The sequence below is a fragment of the Zalophus californianus genome, chromosome 12, assembly GCF_009762305.2.
Source record: "Zalophus californianus isolate mZalCal1 chromosome 12, mZalCal1.pri.v2, whole genome shotgun sequence".
Taxonomy (NCBI): domain Eukaryota; kingdom Metazoa; phylum Chordata; class Mammalia; order Carnivora; family Otariidae; genus Zalophus; species Zalophus californianus.
In genome coordinates this window covers 82,432,773-82,457,398 of record NC_045606.1, presented here as the reverse complement: position 1 = coordinate 82,457,398, position 24,626 = coordinate 82,432,773, and the positions used below count along the sequence as shown (strand labels likewise).

At 38.6% G+C, this 24,626-nt stretch overlaps 1 protein-coding gene across 1 annotated transcript in view; it reads right to left on the bottom strand.

Moving 5' to 3' along the window:
• The window catches only part of SND1 (staphylococcal nuclease and tudor domain containing 1), a 410,452-nt gene that overhangs the window by 226,755 nt on the left and 159,071 nt on the right, over window positions 1-24,626 (bottom strand). Inside the window, exon 12 of the mRNA XM_027574982.1 lies at window positions 44-144. Within this exon, the coding sequence (XP_027430783.1) occupies window positions 44-144 (101 nt within the window). The remainder of the gene's footprint in view (window positions 1-43; window positions 145-24,626) is intronic.

The following is a 24,626-nucleotide window of genomic DNA, read 5'->3' as shown; positions in this document are numbered from 1 at the left end:
AACTTGCAGCTCTGGCTGAGTCCCTGCTGGCCAGAACACTCACATTCCTCCAATGGTGACAGTGGCACATGTCCGCTCTGAAAAGGCAGGCACCGTCTCTGTGGCTGGGCTGGCTGGTCTAATGTAGTCCACAGTCACATTGACCTGCAAATAAAGAATCAAGGAAGTTAAGGTTGAGAGTCTGTAACACAGCTCACTAGCAGCCATGTATGCCTGCCCAGTTGTGAAAGATCACCTCACCCAGTTTGATTTTCTGGGCTGAACACTTTTTTTTTTAAAGATTTTATTTATTTATTTGACAGAGAGCGAGAGCAGGAACACAAGCAGGGGGAGTGGGAGAAGGAGAAGCAGGCTTCCCGTGGAGCAGGGAGCCCGATGTGGGGCTCGATCCCAGGACCCTGGGATCATGACCTGAGCCGAAGGAAGATGCCTAACGACTGAGCCGCCAAGGCGCCCCTGGGCTGAACATTTTAAAAAACAACAATGGAAAGATAGCTGAACCACAGACTGGGGAAAATATCTGCAAAAGCCTTATCTGACAGGATTGCTAACCAAAATATGCAAAGAAGTCTTAAGATTCAACAGTAAGAAAATGAACAACCAATTTAAAAAATGGGCTGAAGACCTAGACATCTCACCCAAGAAGACCTTCAGATGGCAACGATGTTCTCCATTGTGTATCACTGGGGAAATATGAATTATAAAACTACTGAGCCACCACTACATTAGGATTGCCCAAATCTAAATGCTGACAACAAATGCTGACGTGGATGTGGAGCAGCAAGGACTCTCACTCACTGTTGGTGTGAATACAAAACAGCATAGCTACTCTGAAAGACAGTTTGGTGGTTTCTTATAAAACTAAACCTATTTTACCATACGTTCCAACAATCACGTGCCTGGGTTTTTATCCAAATGAGTTGAAACTTATGTCTACATAAAAACCTGGATATGCATGTTCATAGCATCTTTAATCATAACTGCCAAAATTTGGAAGCAACTAAGGTGTCCTTCAGTAGATGAACATATAAACAAACCATGGTACATCCAGATAATGGAGTATTATTCAGCACTAAAAAGAAATGAGCTATCATGCCATAAAAAGACAGAGGAATCTTAAATGCATATTGCTAAGAGAAAGAAGCCAACCCGGAAAAAACTGACATATTGTATGGTTCCAATTATATGACATTCTGGAAAAGGCAAAATTATAAGGACAATGAGATCAGCAGTTGCTGGGGGTCAGGGGGAGAAGCGAGGGATGAACAGGAAAAGCACAGGGGATTTTTTAGGGAAGGGAAACTATTCTGTATCATACAATCACGATGGACACATGCCATCATACATTTCTCAAAATCCAGAGAAAGTAGAACACCGAGTGAACCCTATTTAACTATGGACTTTAAATGGTGATATATCAATGTAGGTTCATCAATTGTAACAAATGTACCACTCCGGTGGGGGATGGTGACAGTGGGGGAGGCTGTGCTTGTGGAGAGGTAGGGCATAAATGGGAACTCTTTATTTTCTGTTCGGTTTTGCTATGAACCTAAAACTGCTCTAAAAATTTAAAAGACTGGGGCGCCTGGGTGGGTCAGTCGTTAAGCGTCTGCCTTCGGCTCAGGTCATGATCCCAGGCTCCTGGGATTGAGTCCCGCATCAGGCTCCCTCCTCAGCAGGAGGCCTGCTTCTCCCTCTCCTACTCCCCTATGCTTGTGTTCCCTCTCTTGCTGTCTTTCTACCAAATAAAAAAAAGAAATTAAAAGACTGATACCAAAAGAGAAAGACAAATGGCCAAACATTTAAGGTCCCACGGATATTACACTTGACAGAAAAGAGGTTGGCAATATTCCTGCAGGAGTCCTAGATAACATTATGTAAAACAGCTCTTTAACCTTTTCAGACTCCCCTGAAGATCTGTTTTTTTTTTTTAAATATGAAATGCCTCTACAGAAAAACTGCATGTAATTTCAGTCTACCATAACTGTTCCAGAACCAAGTTAAGAAACATCAAGGAGAACAAACAAGATGACAGTCACAAGGATGCTCGGGACAAGTATCACAGTATGTAGATAAAATGACACAGCTAACTACACACAGGACCAATACAGTTGAAGTTAGGAAGTTTTGGGAAACAAAACAAGGATTGAATGGACTAGAAAAACTTTAAATTTCGAATGAAGAAAGGGTATGTGTACAAACAGGTTAGGAAGCTAGGGACTTAAAATGAGAAAGTTGTCTAATCCTAATATACATGATATGGATATGGACATACTGAGCAATGATCTTTATGACAACATTTAAGAAGAAACAATATGTGGTATCCATTAATAAACATGCAGTGTCTGTTTTACAGAACTAAGGTATATGCCTGGTTTGGGCCATGGCCAAGGTTTATATATCTGCATTGAAGAAAATACACTGGATCAAGCATCCTGAAGCCATCCTTATAGTCAGAAAGTCTAGAATCTCATTTTCTAAACATGTCTTTAGTTCCCACTGATCAGCTTAAAGACAGCATATTGCACAGACATCAAGTTCAGCCGCAGTGCTGGTGAGCACGATTAAAATCCTTTCAAACTGCCTGTTCCTCAAAAACTCATTTTAAAAATGAATACAGAAATTTTGAAAAGGACAGCTGCCTCAAAATTCGGATTGTCAGATCACTCATTTGAACACTCCATCTAATCACGGTTTAAAAGCAACAGGGAGCCCTACCAGAGAGAAAGCCAAATAAGGACTGAAGGTAAGTATTTCTTATGAGAAGTACTGTTGTCACACAAGACAGACAAGAAGAGAATACACCTTAGGCCCCTAAAGTCAGGTGTGTATACCGAATTATTGCTAGGTCTCATCATCTTGTCCAAAGCTCAGGAGATGGGTACCTATGAGGGATATGATCAGACTAGGGGCGGGGATGGGGTTGAAGAACTAGTCCTTCTTTCAGAGAGGTTTTAATAGTTTCCCTGTATGCAGCTGGCCACAGTTAATACAGGCCAAAGACAGGACAAGGAATGAGAGGGGCTACAAACAGAAGCATGGCTGACTCAAATCTCTTAGAGAGGAAAATCTTGTCCCCAAGATGTCTGCAGTGACACACCCTGGAACTCTGTACACTGGCAAGGCCCTACAACTAACTTATAAGAAGCAGGAAGAGAGCCAGGAGAGCCCCTGGATATCTGTTTAAGTCATGGCAAAATCACACAGGAAATCGGCAGTGTACAGGAGCTAAACCTCAAGGGTGCCCATACCATGGAATGTAAAGGAACTCAGGGCTAAGTTTAAAAAGGGCACAGCCACAGAATATGGTGAAATTGGGGGCATTTGGTGGGAAGTCAAACATTATGTGGAAGTGAGGAAAGAGATCCATGTATCTGTGTTCTCACCTGATCCACCTAACAAGCTCAAGCCCACAGTTCTATTACAATGGAAACATTCATCCTTGCTTAAAAATAAACTAAGCGAATCTCAAGGTTACCTTGCACCTGCCAAAGCCAAGCCTCTACCTCAGCAGACAGGAGTGGGACAGCAGTTCTTCAATGCAAATACACAGAGTAACATTAGCTCTCTACACAGAGAGCATTAATTTGTCCAGAAGGCCATGTGAGTAATGGTGGTGGTGATGATGGTGGGGGGGGTAATGATAATTAACAAAAATGAACACCTGTCCATCTTCCAGTTCAGAAGGCCAAAAGGCACTGTATTCCCAAAACTGACTTTCAGGAAAATAAGTGGGAAGACCAAACAAACAAAACTTTAATCTTCAATAACCTAAAGAATCAATAATTACATTCATCTCCCAATTCCTTTCTTCCTTTATCTAGGAAAAGAACTGAAAGTAAGAGATTAAAAAAGAGCTCTTTTGGGAGGCAACATTATTAAAGTAAACCTCAAATACAAATGAAGCCCTGAGAACAGCCCACAGCCAAGACACACACCTGCAGGCAGCCATGACAAACCACGAATTAAAGTCAATTTATAATTAGCATTTATGTCCCTCTCCTGTGGATTCTGAGATCTGTTTCTGTACCTTGAAGCTATCTCTAAATACTCATCACTGACTTGTCGATCACTTAAAAAACAGCCACAATTTAAATAATTTCAATTAAAACTGTAACTCTTAGCAAGGTCTTTGAATAAATCATAACTTTAGTTTTGTGCTTGTGGGTTAAGTACATACCGAATGGTAGGAGTTAAAAAGTAGCAGGTTTAAAGAAAAAAAATAAAAAGTAGCAGGTTAATGCAGATAGGTTCCTCATTTATCAAGCAAAGATACTCCTGGAACGTTTAGTATACAAGTATTTTACATGTACATAACACAAAGGGCCTGATCTTTGATCTCTCTTTACAGCAATGACCCAAAGGAGCTGCCCTGGGCTCTTGCTTGGTTCCTTATCTCTCACAAAAAAGTCACATCCCAACTTTGGATCGCACGTTTTCACCTGGAAAATTTAGAGCACTAGACTAGAACTTTACAGTCACTGAACTTTCGAATTCCAAGATAGCCAAATATGGTGTATTACATGGCGTTTTTCTTAGGCCTTTGTAATTCCTACCTTACCTTTACTACAGTATATTGGAACACATAGATTATAAACTCCAGGAGAAGGCAGGTCATGCCTTTTACTCACTAACACTGTTGTCACAGGGCCTGTACAGGAGTAGGAAGGTATATAGCAAATATCTGTTGCATGAATGGATATATGTAATCAGGAGCCCTTTCAGACATAAAATTCTAAAGGACACCTCTGAAATGAGAAGGTTCAATTTTGAAGACTACTGTGTCAAGTTGTTGACTTTTCCACTGTTTTATTTGACAAAAATATATTTATTTAAAAGAGAGGGGAGAGGAGTATTTTGAAATCATGATAGAGCTTTAATCACAGCCATTCCTGTAACCGGTTAAGCAAGCAAAATACATGTAATTTCCCATATTATTTGTTTCTCAAACACATTTTCAAAGAAAAAAAAAGGGCATGGGGGCAACCTAATTTGATTCGTCCTTGGTCCATTAGATTGTAGGGTACTTTCAAGGACCGTTCAGAGAAATGAAAATGAAAGCTTAAGACCAAATTTATATCACAATCTCTTATAAAACATGAAAGCAATTTAGTTCAACAGAATAGCTTTGGGCCACACCTACAGAATTCTGAGGATCTATGGATGGATATTCTCCATCCAACTGATCTCTCAAAAAGCCAAACTACCAAAGAACTTCATAGACTTTATGGTAGTGATGATAATGAAATGACGAAATGACAAAATCTGAACCATGTATAAAGGATAAGGAAGGGAGGAAAAACAACTGCATATCCACAACATTTCCAGGTCACAGCCTGAGTTTAGTATTAATATAACTAGGGCTGTTATGTAAGGCTATTTTGCATAATTATCATATAATCCCACCCACTATTCCACATGGCCAATCATAAATTCACAAAGAGCTGTAATAAATACCCTGCCTCTGGAAATAAGCTCTTAAATGACCCCCATCGCTCTCATGACAGAATTCCAGGTAGTTACGAAAAGCTTCTATGCACCCCAGAAAGACAACATCGCCGTCTGGGCAAGTCCAGCTAATGCACCCAGAAGACAAAAGTAAGTAGAACAAACTATTTTACGCAGCTTAAATAAGAGCATGGACTCAAGCCACCAGGCTGCAAGGTTTGGTTCCCAGCAATTCTACGTAAGAGCTGTGTGAACTTGGATTAAGTTACCCAACTCCTCTATGCTTCAGTTTAACATGGATAACTCTGCCTATCTCACAGTTATAGGAAGAAATGCATTAATAAACACAAGGCATTTAGAACAGGGCCAGACTCAGAGTAAGCTCTATGTGTCAGTTATGTTTAGATAAACATGTACTGATTTTCTCGGAGGAGAACCTGGCACAAAGTCAGTGCTAAATAAGTGTATGTGAGATAAATAAGTACATGAATACATACATATATGCATAAATAAGATGCATGTTGACTTAAATCATTAGACTACTGAAATAATTAAGTAGAAAGACTCAATTAAATACACTTTTCTCCTTAAGAAGCCACAGCAAACAAGAATATGTACTTCATACATATTCATCCCAACTTAGAGATAAGTAGGGCTTATTTTAAAGAATGATACACTATTTAGTATTTATTTACACATTTTCTAGATTAATTTTGTAGGTACTAGTTATTGAAGATTTTATTTACCAAAGATAATTAAAGCAGAGTGTGGGGAATAATCTCAATTAATTAATAGGTTAACTATAGATACTTTAAGAGGATACTCCTTGCCTTACTAAATTAGGAAGACAATGAACAAAGAGACCAAGTCTCCATTTGTCTGGACAAAATAGTACCTTCCATAATACTCCTCAATATTTATGTATGCTTAATCTTTCTTCCCTGCTAAAAAGCATCTTATGTATTAATTTAAAAATATATACATCTCATATTTTTACATTTTCAAACAAATTTTAATTACCCATTCACACAGATATAGGATGAGCTTCAAAGCAAACTGCTGAGGAGGCACCTCTTGGTCCTGCTTCTGGGCACGCTCTCAGCTTACCTCCCAGCCAAGCTAGCTACTCAGATACAAGCACTTGTGGAGCCACTCCACCCCCACAAGAGGACATCAAACTTACCTCCTCCTAGACAGCACGGGGTCACAAAAAGACCATGAGTCACAACTAAGAGCAACATATGTACATTCATATTTTCTAGTAGCAACATTAAAAAAGGGGAAAACAGATGAAATTATTTTTAATAACATTTCCTATTTAACTAAAAATATACAAAACATCTTATCAACAAATAACCAATATGAAAAAGACAGAGATTATTTTTTTTTAAAGATTTTATTTATGTGACAGAGACGCAGCGAGAGAGGGAACACAAGCAGGGGGAATGGGAGAGGGAGAAGCAGGCCTCCCGCAGAGCAGAGAGCCTGATGCGGGGCTCGATCCCAGAACCCTGGGATCATGACCCGAGCCGAAAGCAGACGCTTAACGACTGAGCCACCCAGGGACGCCGAGATTATTTTTACTTTGATATGAAGTCACTGAAATCCGGTGTGCATTCTGCAGGTCCAGCACATCTCCATCTGGACCATGCACCTTTCAAGTGCTTGGGAGCCACATGCGGCTCTAGTCACCACACTGGACCGCAGACACCTAGACTCTCTCTCTTAAGGCACAAGAGTCTTAGCCTCATCCTCAATTACATGATCCTACCTATTGTGATTCTAACTTTCTCCATTTCTTCCTGGGAGCTTTGTTATCTTCTATTTTATGAATCCCTGTAAACACTCTGAAACCAAATAGGAACAAACATGGTATGAAAAACAAAATGTTTATCCTTCATTTTCTTTTAAAAAATCTGTTACCTGAATAGACCAGAAAGCTTTGGAACTTTCAGTTCCTAAAAACAATTTCGGATGTGAGACTAAATTTGTACAAAGGGAAAAACCTTTAATTTATGACTATCATTGTAAAATATATTCCGTTCTGTATTTGATGAAGATACTTTTCAATCACTTCTATCATTTCAATGGCCGAGTTTTATTTATCCTTGATTTGCTGACATAATTCTAGAATTCTTTACCTTAGTGGTTGGAATTTATTCTACTAGATTGATGGTGACTAGAAATTCAGGTTAAGGAAATATCTGCTTTTGTAGTGGTGATTAATACTTCTGTTGAGTATTGATTGATATTACCAGGAAAAAAAATGAGCAACTGGTAGATGTGAACTATTTAATTATATAACCACAATCAAAAAGCTGAAATTTATGTTTCATTAGGGTATCGCTGAGCTCAGATCTTTCTTAAAAAAATTTTTACAGAAGGCCAAACTGGATAACCTAAGCAATTTTACAGATAATGGACAAAAAATTATACATCTACACTGCAAAGATAAGGAAACAAACAAATCCTCCCTTCCTACCTCTCCAATCCAGCCTAGCTGTACTGCGTAACATCCCTCCCTGCCACTTTGAAATCACTGTAATTAGGTGCTAAGGCTGGTTGTTTATTCACATACATTTATGTTGCTCTCCCCTATCTACAATCACCCTTCCCAACTCCTCCACAGAGTTAGAACTATTCTGAGCATATTCCAGTTTGATCAATGGAATGTTAACCTATAGTGCTTACAAACCGCTGTAAGCACAGAGACAAGGAGCATTTTTATTTGATGTATTTCTGACAAAATGAACTCCTTACCCCCCACCACCCTGCTGGATGGGCAGATGCTTTTATCCGTTTTGAGAGGAAAAGCAGAAATCCAGCTTAACACAGGGCCTGTGGAGATGCTGAGAGTCTCTACTGACATTAAGCATCCGTTTAAGTGGACATCACTGCTTCCTGGTAAGCATTCAGTTTGGTAAATATTTAATTAAAAGCATACACAGGCATGAGATCCACAAATACATGTGAAAACATTTTATATAAGGACCCATTAGAGACTGGTAAAGATTTCTAGAAGTAGTGGCTTGACAACCATAACATTAAAATGGTCTCAAAATATTCTTTAGTTTATGTATGCGGTAAATAACAGCACATATACAGTTTTGAAAATAGTTTTGACAACTGAAAATATTTCAAGTAAATCTGATGGGGACCACAGAAAAACAGAGACCACTATATGAAAATAACCTCACAGCTGCCAGTATTTTCATTAATCCTCTAGAATCTTCAGCCCTTACAAGCATGCAAATGTATGTAAAAAGTATAATCTGCGTTTGCACGAATGCTCCATCATCTTATTCATTACTATATCACGATATAACTCATCCCAATACCTAATTGTAATACCACAGTGTCCCTAACGAAGAATGCTGAGGCCCCACAAGTAATACCGGAAACTGTCCCCAGTGTCTACCCCTGGTTCTTCTTACTCCTCATCAGAGCTACCATCTCCCACTGCTTTCTTCTAGAGGATGGAAGTTGCATGAGGGTCTTTTTTTCTCCCCTGTACAAGTGTCAGTCACAGGCATCTGTGTCCAAAATTTCCAAGGTCAGCAGCAGTCAGGGGAAATTAAATCATTTCGTCCAGAACTCTCCCTGGAGGAGTTCCAGCCACACAAGCAGCACAAATAGACAGAGATCCTTATGCCTTTGTGTAGAAGACACACAATGTCACTCAGTTTTTAAAACAACAGCAGTAATAAAACTGAAAGGCTCAGGGATATGAAGAAAGAGGATTTGCTTAATGGCATCCGAGAAGAAGAATTACTGGGGGAAAAGGAGATATTATTAAGACATGGATAAAAACAAAAGGTTACATTTTCTCTGCAAATATATGCCAGTCTATGAAGAAAATGTCTCCACTCACCAACAGGACAAACGACAGAACCTAAGCAATAAAGTGGGGCCTAACATATTCACCTTGTCAAGTGTTCCAATAAATCCTTATTGCTCTGGGGGCTAGGTATTGCTTGGGTGAGCAAAGCCCGTATAGAAAAGCCATCCCGCATTCACTACCGTTCAAAGCACACCCATTTCTCCAGCATGCCCGTGTGCTGGCACTTAGACAAAGGAAATACATATTGAGGTAAATTAACTAAAGGCCAAAGTTAGAATGGTGAACTGAACTAAAAGAAGTGTATTATGACCTCCAAGAAGAATTATGAAGAAAAATATAATAATTCTTAAGGAATGCCTGCCAATGGCACAAAGAAAAATAGCCAAAGGATACAGCTCTTCTGTATTTATAATATAAATTATTCTTGGTTTTGATGCTAAGAAAAGATTCCAAGATAAACAGATGTTAACATCATAGGTCTTTCTTCCTTTAGAAATACCACCATCTCCCTCTATTTCACAGAGAAGATAGAGGCCTATTAAATGAAACCAAGTCCCTTGATCAAAGGCACAGAGCAATAACACCTAAGGTCAATGCCTGAAACTACACACAGAGACTCATCAAAGACCATCCTGCATTGCATCTGTGTCTACCTCCAAATCCAGGTCTCTTGGTTTGTATGCAGCCACTGTTTAAAAAAACAAAAACAAAAATAAAACAAAACAACAACAAAAAATAGTTTATATGCATATCGGCAGCTCTCCAGCCCACAAATACATATTTGGAAACCAGGTGAACATAAAAATGGATGATAAACCTAGGTCAAATGCATTATTTGCATACCTAACTGCCTAAATTCATGCAGCTAAGCTTTGGGCAGCTATATAGACAAGTCTTCGAGACTCCTAGTGCCCCAGTCTCCCCTGCTAACTTATCATAGACATGAAGTAAAAAATTGCTGAGGTTCTTCAAAAACTTAAAAACAGAACTACTATAAGAACCAGCAATTCTACTTCTGGATATCTTCAATTGAAGGGGTGCCTGGGTGGCGCAGTCAATTAAGCGTTTAACTCTCGGTTTTGGCTCAGGTTGTGATCTCAGAGTTGTTGGATCAAGCCCCGTGTCTGGCTCCCCACTCAGCATGGAGTCCGCTGAAGTTTTTCTCTCTGCCTCTCCCTCTGTCCCTCCCCCTGCTCCGCACACTCTCTCTCTGTAAAAAATAAATAAATTATTTAAAAAAAAATTAAAAGCAGGGTGTCAGAGATATTTGTATCTCATGTTCACAGTAGCACTACTCACAATAACCAAAAAGTGGAAGCAACCAAAAAGTCCACTGATGGATAAATGGATAAACAAAATGTGGTATATTCATACAATAGGATATTAGTCGTCTTAAAAAGGAAGGACACTCTGACACATGCTATTACTTGGATGAAACCCAAGGACATTACACTAAGTGAAATAAGCCAGTCACAAAAAGAAATACTGTATGAATCCATTTAAATGGGGTATGTAGAGTAGTCAAGCTCAAAGAAATAAAGCAGAATATTGGCTGATAGGGGCTAGAGAGAGGAGGGAATGGAGAGATGTTGTTAAATGGGTACACCGTTTGTTTTGCAAGACAGAAAAGTTCTGGAATTTAGTAGTGTTGAGTATATTACCATGCAACCACACAGTACACTTAAAAATGGTTGTGATTATAAATTTTTTATAATGTGTATTTTACCACCATTAAACATGGGTTTTTTGTTTGTTTTTTTGCTTAGGATTTTCTACCCACACACATTCCATTAGGCAATAACTTGGCAGCACGAGCCAGGCAAAGGTCAGACAACTCTTATCTCAGACCTAGCCAACTCCAGAATCTCAAAAGGATACTTCCATCACATTCCCAGAAAACAGAGGTTTACCCAAAGGCAATAATAATGAGAAGTTATGTCCAATAACCCATTAAATAAAGGAGCAGTCTCAGACAGTTGTGGAGGACAAATTATTCCACCCCTCTCAGGATATGAAATACCTTTATGTATTTTTCTGATTCCTACAAAGAAAAGCCAATTCAAGCTGCATGTCTAGGTACCACAAGTCTAACTAACTGTTACCTGCTTCACCATTTCTCAGCAGCATAGAGTAAGACAGAGTAATCGACAGCTCATTGACTTCTTATAAAATTGTCAAATAATTTTGGATGTGTTATGCTCAGACACATTTCCTCCAGGAGGAACAGACCTCCCTTAGAGATGTGTCAAGCGTAGATGTAGATTCTGGGGGAATTTTCATTGCATCCCACTACAATTTTTCCACCTCCGTCTGGTTCTCCAGTTGAATCTAATCACTACTGCCCATGCTTTTGTCTAATGAGCCTTCAATTTTCATGTGCTTCTCTAAGTGCTATTTTCCCACTGTTGGCAGACACCTAAATTGGTGTAACATCTTTGGAGGTCAAACTGACAACTGTACTAACGCTTATTATGTAGATGTCTTTTGACCCAGCAATTCCACTTTAAGGAATTTAGTCATAGAAACAAAGATGTATGTGCAAGGCCTCTGTCCTTTGCATTCATGGTAGTTTAGCACAAAAGCATAATTACAAGTTGTGGTTTATCTCTCATAGCAGCCCATGAGTTCCAAGTTGGTAGTGGCCATGGCTCTTTTTTTCCACTAGTATATTACCAGCACGTCTCAGTAAATATCCCATAGCTGTTGAAAACAATGGAGATCTATATACTCTGCTTTGGAAACATGGCCAAACAAGAAAGCAAATGTGCAATGGTACATACAATATAATTCTATTTGGGGAAATTCAGGACACAGATAGAAAGATAATCCAGAGGAATATACCTAACAAACTGTAGGAATATACCTACAATTATAGGGTACATTCAGTTTTTCACACCATAAATTTCTGAGATTAAAATTTGTAAGTTACATTTGGAAGAGGAAAAATAAGATTAAATTTAGGAAATGGTTAGTTGCGATAAAATATATAAAAGATAACATGCACCTTTACTAAGAGCAACAACAACAACAAACTGGCCTGCTCAAACCAGACACTTCAATGCTGAATATATATTACATCACACTAGTTCCCAGGCTGTGGCCAGTGTCACTGTTCAGTAGTGTCTGCCAACCAATAAGGATTATGCAGGGCAGGCTAAACACTGTTAGAAGGACACGATCATGAGGGCTTCCGGGTGCCCAGTGGTGTACTGTTTCCATGGCAGGTGGGCATCACTATCTGCAAATGAACTGCCAATCTTGCTGTGAGCTGGTAATGATGCAGCTGCCACCACCTGCCTGCCATATGTCTTCTCTACTTGTCACGTAACAAGGAACTGCATTTTGGCACGCCGGTCACTGACAAGTCTGATGCTACTGGTTTATGTTTGTTATACCTAGCTGCAGCCCTTCATATAGCTGAGGAACAGTGGATGAAAGACACAAAATATCACTCTACCAACTGACCATTCACTAAGCTCCAGGATTTTGCAGCAGGCTAACCCGTTCTTTTTTTTAGTTCTAAGGCCAACAGCTACTAATGTCTGAAGGGCTATGCCCCATCCCTAATTCATGCCCTGATCCTGCTTCCCACTGGTAGAGCAGACAAGGAGCACACATTTCCCACTGCAACAAACTGACTTCATTCTGTCTCCCTAAATCATCACAGGATAGCCAATAAAACCTGATGTCAACCCATGGGGTTTCCTTTTTTAGTATAATGTACTGCAGAGTTCAGCGAAGGCTGTGACATCAAGAGCCAAGAATTAGTGCTAATGGAACACTGTCTCATAGCAGCAAATAATCTGAAAATACTCAAATATGGGAAGATATTTGTTTGGTGTACCAATAAACTGCCACCAGTCACTGCGCTACTATACCTCTAACTCATACATTCAAGTCTGTATCTAACAGAGAATCTCAAAATATAAGGCTTGCTATCTACACCTAGGCAACAATCTAGTTAACTAGTTTCCAAAAAGGAGAGCCGGAGATTCTCAAAACCAAGTTTAGATAAAACATGGTGAACATACAAAAGTGAATGGAATCAATCACACATGCTAACCAAATGTCTTGCATTCCCACTAAAAACGGGAACTTATAGGTATCCTACAGCACTTTCCATGAATTATCAAGTCACTGGGCAAGTATGTAAGTATGTATTTCCCTTAATGAGAGGACTCCTCATACATTTCAGAGGCCACCCCTACTACCCACTATTTAACTCATTGGGTCAAATGCCAACCAGCAACAGCATCAAGAAACAAATACCAAGTGCTTCTCGTGATTCATTCAGCAGCCATTCCACCAACATGTAGATGTACCTTTTCATCTTTGAGATAAAATTTATATAAAATTCACCAGTGTAACCATTTTAAAGTATACCAATTTAGTGGGTTTTAGTATATTCACAACGCTGTAAACCATCACCATTATCTAATTCCAGAACACTTTCATCGCCCAAAAAGAAACCCTTTATCCATTAAACAGTCACTCCCCATTCCCCCATTCCCCCCTTCCCCCAGGCTCCGGGGAACCATTAATCTACTATCTCCTTGCGTTTGCCTATTCTGGACATTTCACATAAATGGAAATGTACAGTAAGTGGTCTTTTGTGTCTTCTCTCACATGGTCTAATGCTTGTAATGTTCATCCAGGTTGTTCCACAGATCAGCACTTGATGTCCTTTTATGGCAGAGTATGTGTGCTATGTGTGTATACCATATTTCATTTGTCCGTGAAGATATACTTTTGAGACCGAAGCCATAATAAGAGAAAGTGCATGGAGAACCACTTTAATAAGATCTTATTATAATAGCAATAATCTTATTTTTATAATACCATAAAGTGCCTTGAGAATGAGTTGAGAGAGCAACTGACGGCATACGCAGAAGATTTATCATTAACAAACACAAGTAAGCCCTCAGAATCAAATCGTATAAGATAACTATTTTAATCTCTTAATCTATCCAGTTCAGAGAACCTCAACCAAATCCATCTTTTTTAAAAAGCCATTGTTTCGTAAGAAGGAAGAAGTCTTTTGGTGCCTAAGTTTCAGGGGATGGTCCAAATAATAAACTAATCAAGCAGCTACTTCACAGGAATGCAAACTTCCTCACAATGGGTCCTCTGGTTAGGACAAACTGCACAGCACCACTGTTTAGGATCCAAAAAATGATACAGAGTATGTAAAGATTCTTCCAAAAATTACAATCCCTATAATAGGCTTTTACCCTCTCACCAGCTGTGTGTGCCTCTAGTTTTCTTGCACACACTCAACTCACTTAAAACGAACTGGACTATATTTCTGGATTCAAGGACTCCTCATCTTCATTACTCAGCCCGTTTGACGACATCCGTGGTACACAGAGAGATGCACCCCTCTCTGATGTGTCACGTGTGGTGTTTCTATGTGATTCTCTCCTACCGGCTGACCCGTAGCTCTCCTGCCTCCACCTCTTAGAGTCCACAAGGGAAAACTAACGAGAAATTCTTCCACAGCATAGTAGTGTAGGAATAAACAGAAACACCCAGTGAACTATCCGTAATTTAGCATGGGAAGAATTTTTGTTCTTGTGCTATTAAAAAAAAGTCTCTCTCTGCTCATGAGATGTCATCTCAAAAACAGGACACAGTTGGTTTACTCATTAGATAATTTTTTGAGTTATAAATTAATCTGTTCATTGAACGACCAGCCTAAGAAGACAGTAATGATATTTAAAATATTCTGTCAAATACAGAATTACCACACAAGTTCAGGCAATTTCATGGGAAATAAGAACGAAGCCAAAACTTCTAGCAGCTCCTGACACAACCACCGAGATGACACTAGAAAATCAGCAATAGAGGTTTATTGCAATAAAACTTTATTGCAACCACTGGCCAAGATTTTCATGCAAACTATCCTAAGGAGAGACTTCTCAAACAATCTCAAAAGAATCATCTAAAGCCCAATCACTTAAAGAGTACCTCTCAGAACAACCACTAGGTATAGGAAATAGAAATCAAACTTAGTATATTAGAAAAAGAGCAAGCAAAATTGCTACATATATATGTACACACACACACACACACACACACACACACACACACACACACACATGAAATCAAACCAAACAGTAACACATTAAATATATTAAAGAACAACACTGAAATTTCAGGTTAATTAAGTGCTGAAATAGAAAGGATTGGTCCATAATAAGATCCTTATTTTCACTGTAAAAGATAAACCAGTATGCATAGGTAGGTTTAGTTTAAATAAAGTGATGCATTTATAAATATAATCTGCAAAAGAAATGGTTATAACCAACAGAAGGTTAAAAATTGAAATGTTTTATCTTATCTAATGAAGTGAGTATTCTTAGTGACTGACATCTGCTAAAATTCCTGCAAGTAAACATCAAGATAAACATAATTTAGCAACAAAATCAATAAAATATTCAATGATAAGTATGGGATTCAAAAGTCTTAAAAAAAATCCCATAATTAATAAGAAATAGTGCACGTTTGAGATACTCTGATCTGGAGCAAACAGGGAGAACAGAGGTGAATTAACTGGTATTGATCTAACAGGCAACTCCCAAATCTGAAAAGAATGAATATAACAAATTTTTACTAATTCCACAATTTATTAGTAATTGATCAATATCTGAAAGCAAGAGCCCCACTCCTTTCTTCATTTTTACTTCTCTTGAACATTGGGAGAATACTTTTTTTAGCTGCTTGGAAGCGGCTGGGCTGTGGAGCAGAAGGAAGACACAGGAACATCAACAACAGTTACTCAGACAGGTTAAATAATATGTCCCCAAATTACGCAATAGTGGCCTTCTGCAATATAAAATGGCAAAGTCATACAATCTGGAATTAGGCTAGCTTACAAAGAGTAGAAAGAGAAAATATATCTGTATAGTAAGTTACTCCTGTAAATGATTAAGATTTATATTTATTATATAAAGATTCATTTTTTAAATTCCAACTCTTAATTAGTTGATTGAGCTTTTAAGCGATAAAGTAAAAGGAATGCCATTTAAAATGAGAAGGAAAGGGACCACAGTTATCCCATAAGGCAAACACATGACACTATACAAGAGAAAGCAGATTCAGTGGAGTTATATGAATTCTCCGAATTTAAACAGCAATTCAATGAAAGTGTTACAACGAGATCCTAAATATCAGAGCAAATAAAATCTGAGAGTCCAAGAAAAGGAATCCACAGTAACACGAAGCCATTTCAGTAAATTAAGCCTGTTACATGCCTAGAGAGAATGACAGTCTAGGAGGGTCAGCCCTGAAATCTCCCAAGTCTGAGTCATTTAAGAAGCTACTCTTAAAATAAATGGATGATACAAAGCAGGTGGCTGAAGGGTAGTTCATGAGATGGCTAAGAGACCGAGGCCTCCAGCTTCTGTTATTGACTGGTTCCTCCCAACCTACCCGGCTTAAGCTATCCCCACTAATCTATAATACAAGAAAAGCAAAAATAAAATTATAGAGACTATTTTGTTGCTACGTTGTTTTTAAATAATGAAGAGGATAATGGAAGGTTCAAAAATTAAGCACTAGGGACGCCTGGGTGGCTCAGTTGGTTAAGCGTCTGCCTTTCGCTCAGGTCATGGTCCGGGGGTCCTGGGATGGAGTCCTGCATCGGGGCTCCCTGCTCAGCGGGGAGCCTGCTTCTCCCTCTGCCTCTGCCACTCCCCCTGCTTGTGCTCACTCGCTCTCTCTGACAAATAAATATAAGTCAAATCTTAAAAAAAAATTAAGCATTAGAACCAGGCTAAAAGAAATGTAAGAAAAAAAGGAATAAAATGCAAATTTACCATTAGAGAATTAAAATCCTAGGAAACACAAAGCTGACTTTCTGAGTGAGATGAAATGCACATGACTAAGGTGGGGGGGGAAACTAGTACACTTCTTAAATGACCAAATTCTACCTAAAAAAAATACTCAATACCATCAATTAATAGACATGGAACGACTCTTCTAAACTTTAGATCCTCCCAGGTGTGATTCTGTATGCTCAGGGAATCTATTTGATTCTATTATACAGTACAGCCTGTTTACTAAAACATAAAACCACACTGCCATAGGTCTAAAAAATTAAGATGAATCAACTGGCGTAATAAATTATCATACAATCATGGAATTAAATGACAGTCATTGAAATTACTACATTAGAAGTTCATTGAAGGGCAACCGTCTTGGGGCATCCTCCCTCCTTGGGAGCTTTGTACTATCACTTTTGCTATTGCTCAATAAACCTTGCTTTGCTGCCCACAAAAAAAAAAAAAAAAGTTAATTGAAGGATTTGGGGAGCTGTTTGGGTTACACAGTAAATTGAAAAAAATAAGGTCATACAGACTGATTCCAGTAGAAACACATATAAGTTAAAAAAAAGGTTTACAGTAATTTGAAATACTTTTATTTTTTCTTTATACTTTCCAAACATATAATGAACATACACTGCTTTTATAACCAGGAAAAAGAGTAACAAAAGAAGAAAAACAAGAGATCATCATAGTTAAGGTATAATCTAAGGTAACGTTAGTTACATTTCTGAAAGGCAGTAAGCTGTATGTCACCAGTAACGGGAGACTGGATTCAGTGCTATGTTCCTAACTTCTTATTTTCAAAAATAACTGACAAATCAATGGTAACTGTAGAACGTACTCCCCCTCCCCCGCCCAAAACACAGATAAAAAATTTGGCAAATCACAAGCTAAGATGGAAGTAAACGGGGTTATTCACTAGAGGTTTGAAAAGCTTTCAAATTTATGAAACTAAAGGAACAGGATGATAAACCTCACCAAGACGGTGAGGGCTCCCCGGAACGAAGACACTCCGTTCCTCATTTTTTAAAGCAAACTTAAATAAAAACGGGAATGCATGAAGAGATTTCTATCTGTGGAAACTACAAAGGAATCCATCCTTTCCTAGCAGTGGGAATGCCAGTTCTACCAGAGTAACAATAAAGCCAGATGAAGTGATTAACACAATGAAAATGAATAAAGATGGGAATTCACATTCTCGGCTCTCTAGCCAAAGGGAAAAACCCAAGTTGGTTTAGTCCTTAAAAGAAAAAGGCTTAGGAAGTTTCAGATAACATGAAGGCAATCTCAGAGGTGGCATCTAACACTTGTTCTGTGTCCAACGACCAAGGAGAGAAATAGATTTAATTACATTGGGGAACTTAGCTTAGATGTTTATAAAAACAAAGTAAAACCTCACTACTTTCCTAAAAATGAAGCTTTCTATAACTATCTTTCTATGACAAATTCAAACTTTCTATAACTAACTTTCTATGACAAATTCAAATTCAAAAAAATAATTTTTATGGGACAACAAATGACAATAATGCTGAGGATATAAATAAAATCTGGTCATTTATTTCAATTAAAATTTAGGTTAATATGCTCTTAATTGTAAAAAGGACATCATTATGGATCAGTGGTAACACAAGTGACACTATGGAAAAATGACGGTATAATATAACACTGTATCTGTAGAACCAGTTTGCCTACATTAAAAATAAAATTAAATAAATAAAGCAGCATTTCTACTTCATTTTGTTTGCAATATACCCCATACTTAGCACCAGGGTAAATCCTTAATTGTTTAAGTGCTAAGATATGAGGAACCAAAAATCACTCTATAATACAAATCATAACAAAACTCTCACCTGAAGTATATCCAGTGCAGTACTGTAAACAAACTGTACTGCCTATGGACTTAGAAACAAACCTGCTTCACAGCATTACCTCAAATTTAATGAATATCTGAATTAACTACCCTTCAACAGTCCAGCCTTTAAGAGTAAATGTGTCAAAGCTGCAAATAAATACTATTTTGAAATATTTAGTTAATTGAACTTTCATTTGGGGTGCTAGAAAGCAGGGTAGCGAATGTTTATTTCTAACTAATGATCAAACAGTATGATTGGATAGGTAAGTTTAGGAGGAGACACCTCAATTCTGAGCTTCAAGTTTGGGATTTCAGAAAAAAGGGGGTGGGGGAATTGCTGGATGGGGCATACTTGGCTCTTTATTTCCCTTCCTTTGGGTCACAGTAAATTAAATTCTCTCAGATCTCCTGCCAGTTCCCATAGGAACTCTATCAGGCTGTGAAAAATGTACCAGAATTCTCAAAAAAGAAGGAAAACAGGATGTTAAGAGTTCTCTCCAAGCTCTTCCTTAACCCAGGCCCACTCCCACTTTCTCTCTAAACTGGGCAACCCAAGTCAGGGCCAATAAGCGCTTGGGAGATCAAAAAGACAATCTTAAGAAGGGCAAACAACAGACTATAATCTTATTAGACTGGTTTTGAAGGCAACAGGACCTAAGGAAAATAAAAGTGCTGGCTACTGTCCCTCCTAAGGATTCCTCTCTATTCCTCCCCCCGCACCCCCCCCCAGTGCTTCTTTTTTGGTTCCCTTTCTCTATCAACCTTATCAGGACATAGAATAGAACTAGGTCATTTTATTTGTCATAGTATATACTGCTCCCTGTTCTTAATTTTCCCAAGCCCTGACTCAGTAGTTTGCTATTATTGATTGAGTTCTTACGATATGCCGAGCATTGCACTAAATGCTTAACATACATTACCTCACTTAATACTCATCATGACAGGCCTGAGTTAGGTAATGCTACCCCAGAGATTCAAACCCATGTCTGTTTGGTTCCAAAGTCCATATGCTAAACTGCTCCAAATAGCCAGCATTAGGATATTGATTAAACATTCACTTGATAGTAAATGATAAAAGTACCTCATGTAGAAGTCTAATGACACAGGGAAACCATCATAGTGAAGGTTACAAAACAGTAAGTACCATATAATTACTAGCTAAGTTGAAAATTATGCAAATACCCAAATACATAAAAAGAAGATTGGAATATATACACTCAAGTATTAACAGATGCTACCGCTGGGTGGTTGTTTCCTTTTGCTTTAGTTTTTTTTTTCCAAAAAAAATTTTTTTTAGAACAATTAGTGTTGCTTTTGTGACAACATGGGCCGTAAATGTTATTTGTAATGCAACAGCAAAAACAAAATTCAGTATCAAAACCAAGATAGAAGGGACAAGATCACCAATATTAGCAGAATTCACAATTACATTTTCAAGCAGGAAAATTATGGCCACATAGAAAACTAGGATGAAATTTCACTGGAAAAGTGTAAGCTTTCCCTAAATTGTGCAGATCAACAACAGCAATCATTTAGTACTTTTAAGCATGTTAAAAGTGAAATACAAGCGCAAAGATACTATTTTTGGTCATAAATACAAAATTTTAACTGTTTGTGTAAAAAGGGAGAAGTATATCCACCTACCCATAAACATCTGCCTATATTGGCCTAAGATATCTCCGGGAAGAATCACAAGGAAGTAGTAAAAACAGTTGTTTGAGAAGAAAGTGAATCAGCAAAGGACCAGGGTAGGGTAAAGGGAGCTCTCCAACTGTATACCCTTTATTATCATTTGAGTTTTGAACCAAATGAAACAATTACCTACTCAAAATAATTAAAATAAAATGTGAATACCGCACCAAAGAGAGAAAAACTTAAATGAATAATACTAGTTTTCTAGTAAATAAAAGTGTCCAAAAGATAAAAGATATGTGAACTAATTTAAATGTCTGCCTATTTTATACAATAGTCTGTCAAAAAATATCCCAGGTTTCCATATTGGTTTTCTTGCCAAATGATTTTAAAGTGTCTATTTCAGCAAATGAAGCAACCAAAGCATTTAGTTTCTTGATTTGACTGTGAAAATCCTTAGGAGAAAATAAAAAAAGAATCACTGCTTTATCCATATATGTGCTTTCTAAAAATGATATCTACATCTATTTTTTTTAAAGTAAGGAACTTGTTATGTTAAATAAAACCACAAAAATGTTTTAGATTCTGTCTTCCTGTTTAAAAATTAAATTTAAAAAATCCTATAAGTAAAAGTATCTTTGCTTTGTCATGGAAATCGCATCAATGCAGAGCGCAGTCTCTGAAGGAAGGGGAAAAAAAGGAGGACGCAAGCCATCAACGCTGCACTACTACACATCACCCTGGACACACAGGATGGGGGGGCAGGGATGCTGACATGGAGTCAAGGAAGAAACAAACCTGAATGTGAATTCCAGGAGGCTGTGCCATGCAAGGAAAACAGGCTTGGATGACTCTGAAGTCATCCAAATTGTTACTCTTCTTTTAGCCGATACAATTTTCAAGCACCTCACATGGTACTTGTACTTAGGGCAGCACCAAGCTGAGGTGTCATCAGAGCACCTAGCAAGGACATCCATACCCTGGCCCATCAGCTAGATAGAATCCTTCAGGGAAGGGAAATCCAGACAAAAAAAAGTAACTGACAGTTGCTTCCTCCTTCATATTTTCTCTATTCCAAAAACAGTAAGAAATGACAGTTAAAGCACTCAGGGGTCTTAAATATACCACAGTATTATCTATCCTGGAAAATTCTGTGTTCATCCAAGAGGACCCAAGCCCGAGGAGAAATTGGAACCATCAAGCAAACTAAGCAGGACCTTCTTCAGAGAGAAGTGAATGTTCTATCAACTTGGTACTGAACCAAGTTTCATGCTGCTGAGAGGAAGAACAGAAACAAGAAAAAATGACATTTAGCAAATCACTTTTTTCCTCTTAAGGCCAGAAAGGTCCCAGGGATCCACTGCAACAGCCAAGTCAGATAGTACGGCAGATGGGGTGTGTGTACTGGAAAATGAGAGCTACTATAAGCTAAGAATGTTGAAGGTCTAATCACCTGTGAGGAAGGGGAAGGAAAATGGAAGGCAGAGAGATGGAAGGGAAAAGGAAGAATAAACTGAGGGAGGGAGGAAAACAACAAGGAGGGTTGAGAGAGAGAAGGAAAGGAAGGGGGGCTTTGTGTCTGTAAAATGTCAATACCACTTTCACTCTCTCAGTCGTAGAGAAAATAGTTAAGTCTACTTAGACTTAGTGATCCTGTTACCATTTTCCCTTTGGAAAGCTATGATTAGTGACCACCAAACCAGAAAAACTGAAGAGCAGCAACACGATCCATCTTTGTCTTTCATCTTCAAAAACTTCATACATGGAGAATTCAAACCACATGCAGCTGTTCTTCCACATAGCTGGCAACGCCACTGGCAAGAAGAGAAACTGGTGGACAATGTGGAAGTGTGGAAAAGTGCCCGGCTGATGTCAAGGAATCAAGCATTCTGATGGATTTGGCTTCTAAAGCCATCATTTTAAAATTTAGTGAATTGATGAATAATGGAAGGAAACAAACACCAGCTCTCAAAAGGGTGAAAATCATTTGAAGACATAGGTCCTAGGAAAGGAGAAAAGAGGCCCTTGCCCCAAAGGAAACTAGACTGTAACCCCAACTGTAACAATTTAAACATTTCAGAGGAAAAGATATAAAAGATGCTCTGCCTACAACTCAGTAGCAGAAGCACAAGTAGGAAAAGAATGAATTCAATCTCCTAGCCTTCTCTTGAGGACGGAGAAAACTGGTGAATAAGAGACCATTGGAGCCGCTTCACAGAGGTGGTAAAGAACTATTATAGTTCCCCCAACAATCTTCTCGCATTCAATGCTCTTAGTAAGTATACAGAACCACCCAGTGGTCAGATGACTCAGGTGTGTGTGTGTGTGTGTGTATCACACACTTACACACCTACCCTCCTCAAATCTTATCATTTTATCTACCACAGGTATTCACATTCATTGACATTTGAAATAAACTTTTGGTAGCAAAAGATTAAACTTTCAGAAATGAAAAAGGATTAGGTAGGTCAATTAGTGCTAACAGGGCAAAACATCTTCACTACTAGGTTAAGGAACCAGATCTCTGGGATTGCCAGTCCACTCCCCTTTCACAGATAAGGAAAATAAGGACTAATATTAAAGAACCCATCCAAGGTCATGGAGTTAGGACAAGATGCACTTCAGGTCTGGGGGTCCAGGCACCCAGGGTTTTTCTGCCTTCCACCTATCCTGTGAGGTGAAGCCAGCTTCTTTACGGGGCCCTCCCAGAGTCTCTACTAGGAGAAATACACATTTGTCAGTAAATGTTGTTTGAGTCTGATTAGAGATATTAGGATGACTAATTGAGGCCTTCTGGATTTTGTTTTTTTTTTTAAGATTATCTTTTTAGAGGATGGAAAATAGATTCCTTCACATTTCACAATTTAAGAAAACAAGGAACAATGAAAGAAAGGAATTCATCCCTGGTGTAAGAATATGAACATATACAATCTTCAGCTGCCTATCTTCCTCCTGCCTCTGAGGTCACAGAAATGTCCTACCTCTTCACTGTAATGTGGGCTGATAAACTGTGGACAAGGCTGGAAGTCTGCATTTGAGATACTAGTTTGTATTTCCATCCTAAGGAACTTAAAACAGTTCTTTTCTGCCCCGTCCGAAAGTTACTCCTAACACAGTGCTCTGCTTCCATTCCTTTACTATCACACTGGAAGAATCATGACTGTCAAAACACTGTACCCTTTTTACAAATAAGGAAACAAAGGCTTCAGGAACACTCAGACCATATACTTAAGATTACATCTCTTAGCTGTTGAGATTCAGCCAGAAAACTAAAGAACTTCTCCATCTGCATGTGGTACCATTTCACCAAAACTTGTTCACCTAATTTCTAATCAGTGCTCAAGTCATTTCTGTGATTTTCGTCCTTCCTTTCTTCCATTCTTTTTTTTTTTAAGATTTTATTTATTTGAGAGAAAGAATGACAGAGAGAGAGAGAGCATGAGAGGGGGGAGGGTCAGAGGGAGAAGCAGACTCCCTGCCGAGCAGGGAGTCCGATGTGGGACTCGATCCCAGGACTCCAGGATCATGACCTGAGCCGAAGGCAGTCGCTTAACCAACTGAGCCACCCAGGCGCCCCCTTTCTTCTATTCTTTATTTTCTCTTCCCTTCCAACTTTTTTTTTTTTTTAATAAATAAATAAAGCAGGGCCAGAGGTTTAGAAGTGGTAGAAACCTGGCCTAGTGGAGCTCAGTCAGATGCTCAAACTGGCCTTCTCCTTTCTCAGCACTCCACCATGCATCAAAGTCAAGCCTGCCAGGCTCGGTCGGAGGAGCTGGGCTCAGCAGCAACTTGCCAGGCTTAAAGGTACCCCATACACTGCAGAAATGGCAAAGTGGAGCAAGTCAGCGACTTATTTCCAATTCATTCGGACTATTACTGGAGAATAAGGATATTATGAACCCCAAGTGAAGGGGGATAGGAACAGCAGGGAGTAGACAGGGCCATCAAGCTTCTGTCATTTAGAGCTTTAAAATAATGGAGATTCAAGTCAACAAACACTAATTCTGCATACTAAATCCCCTCTGTC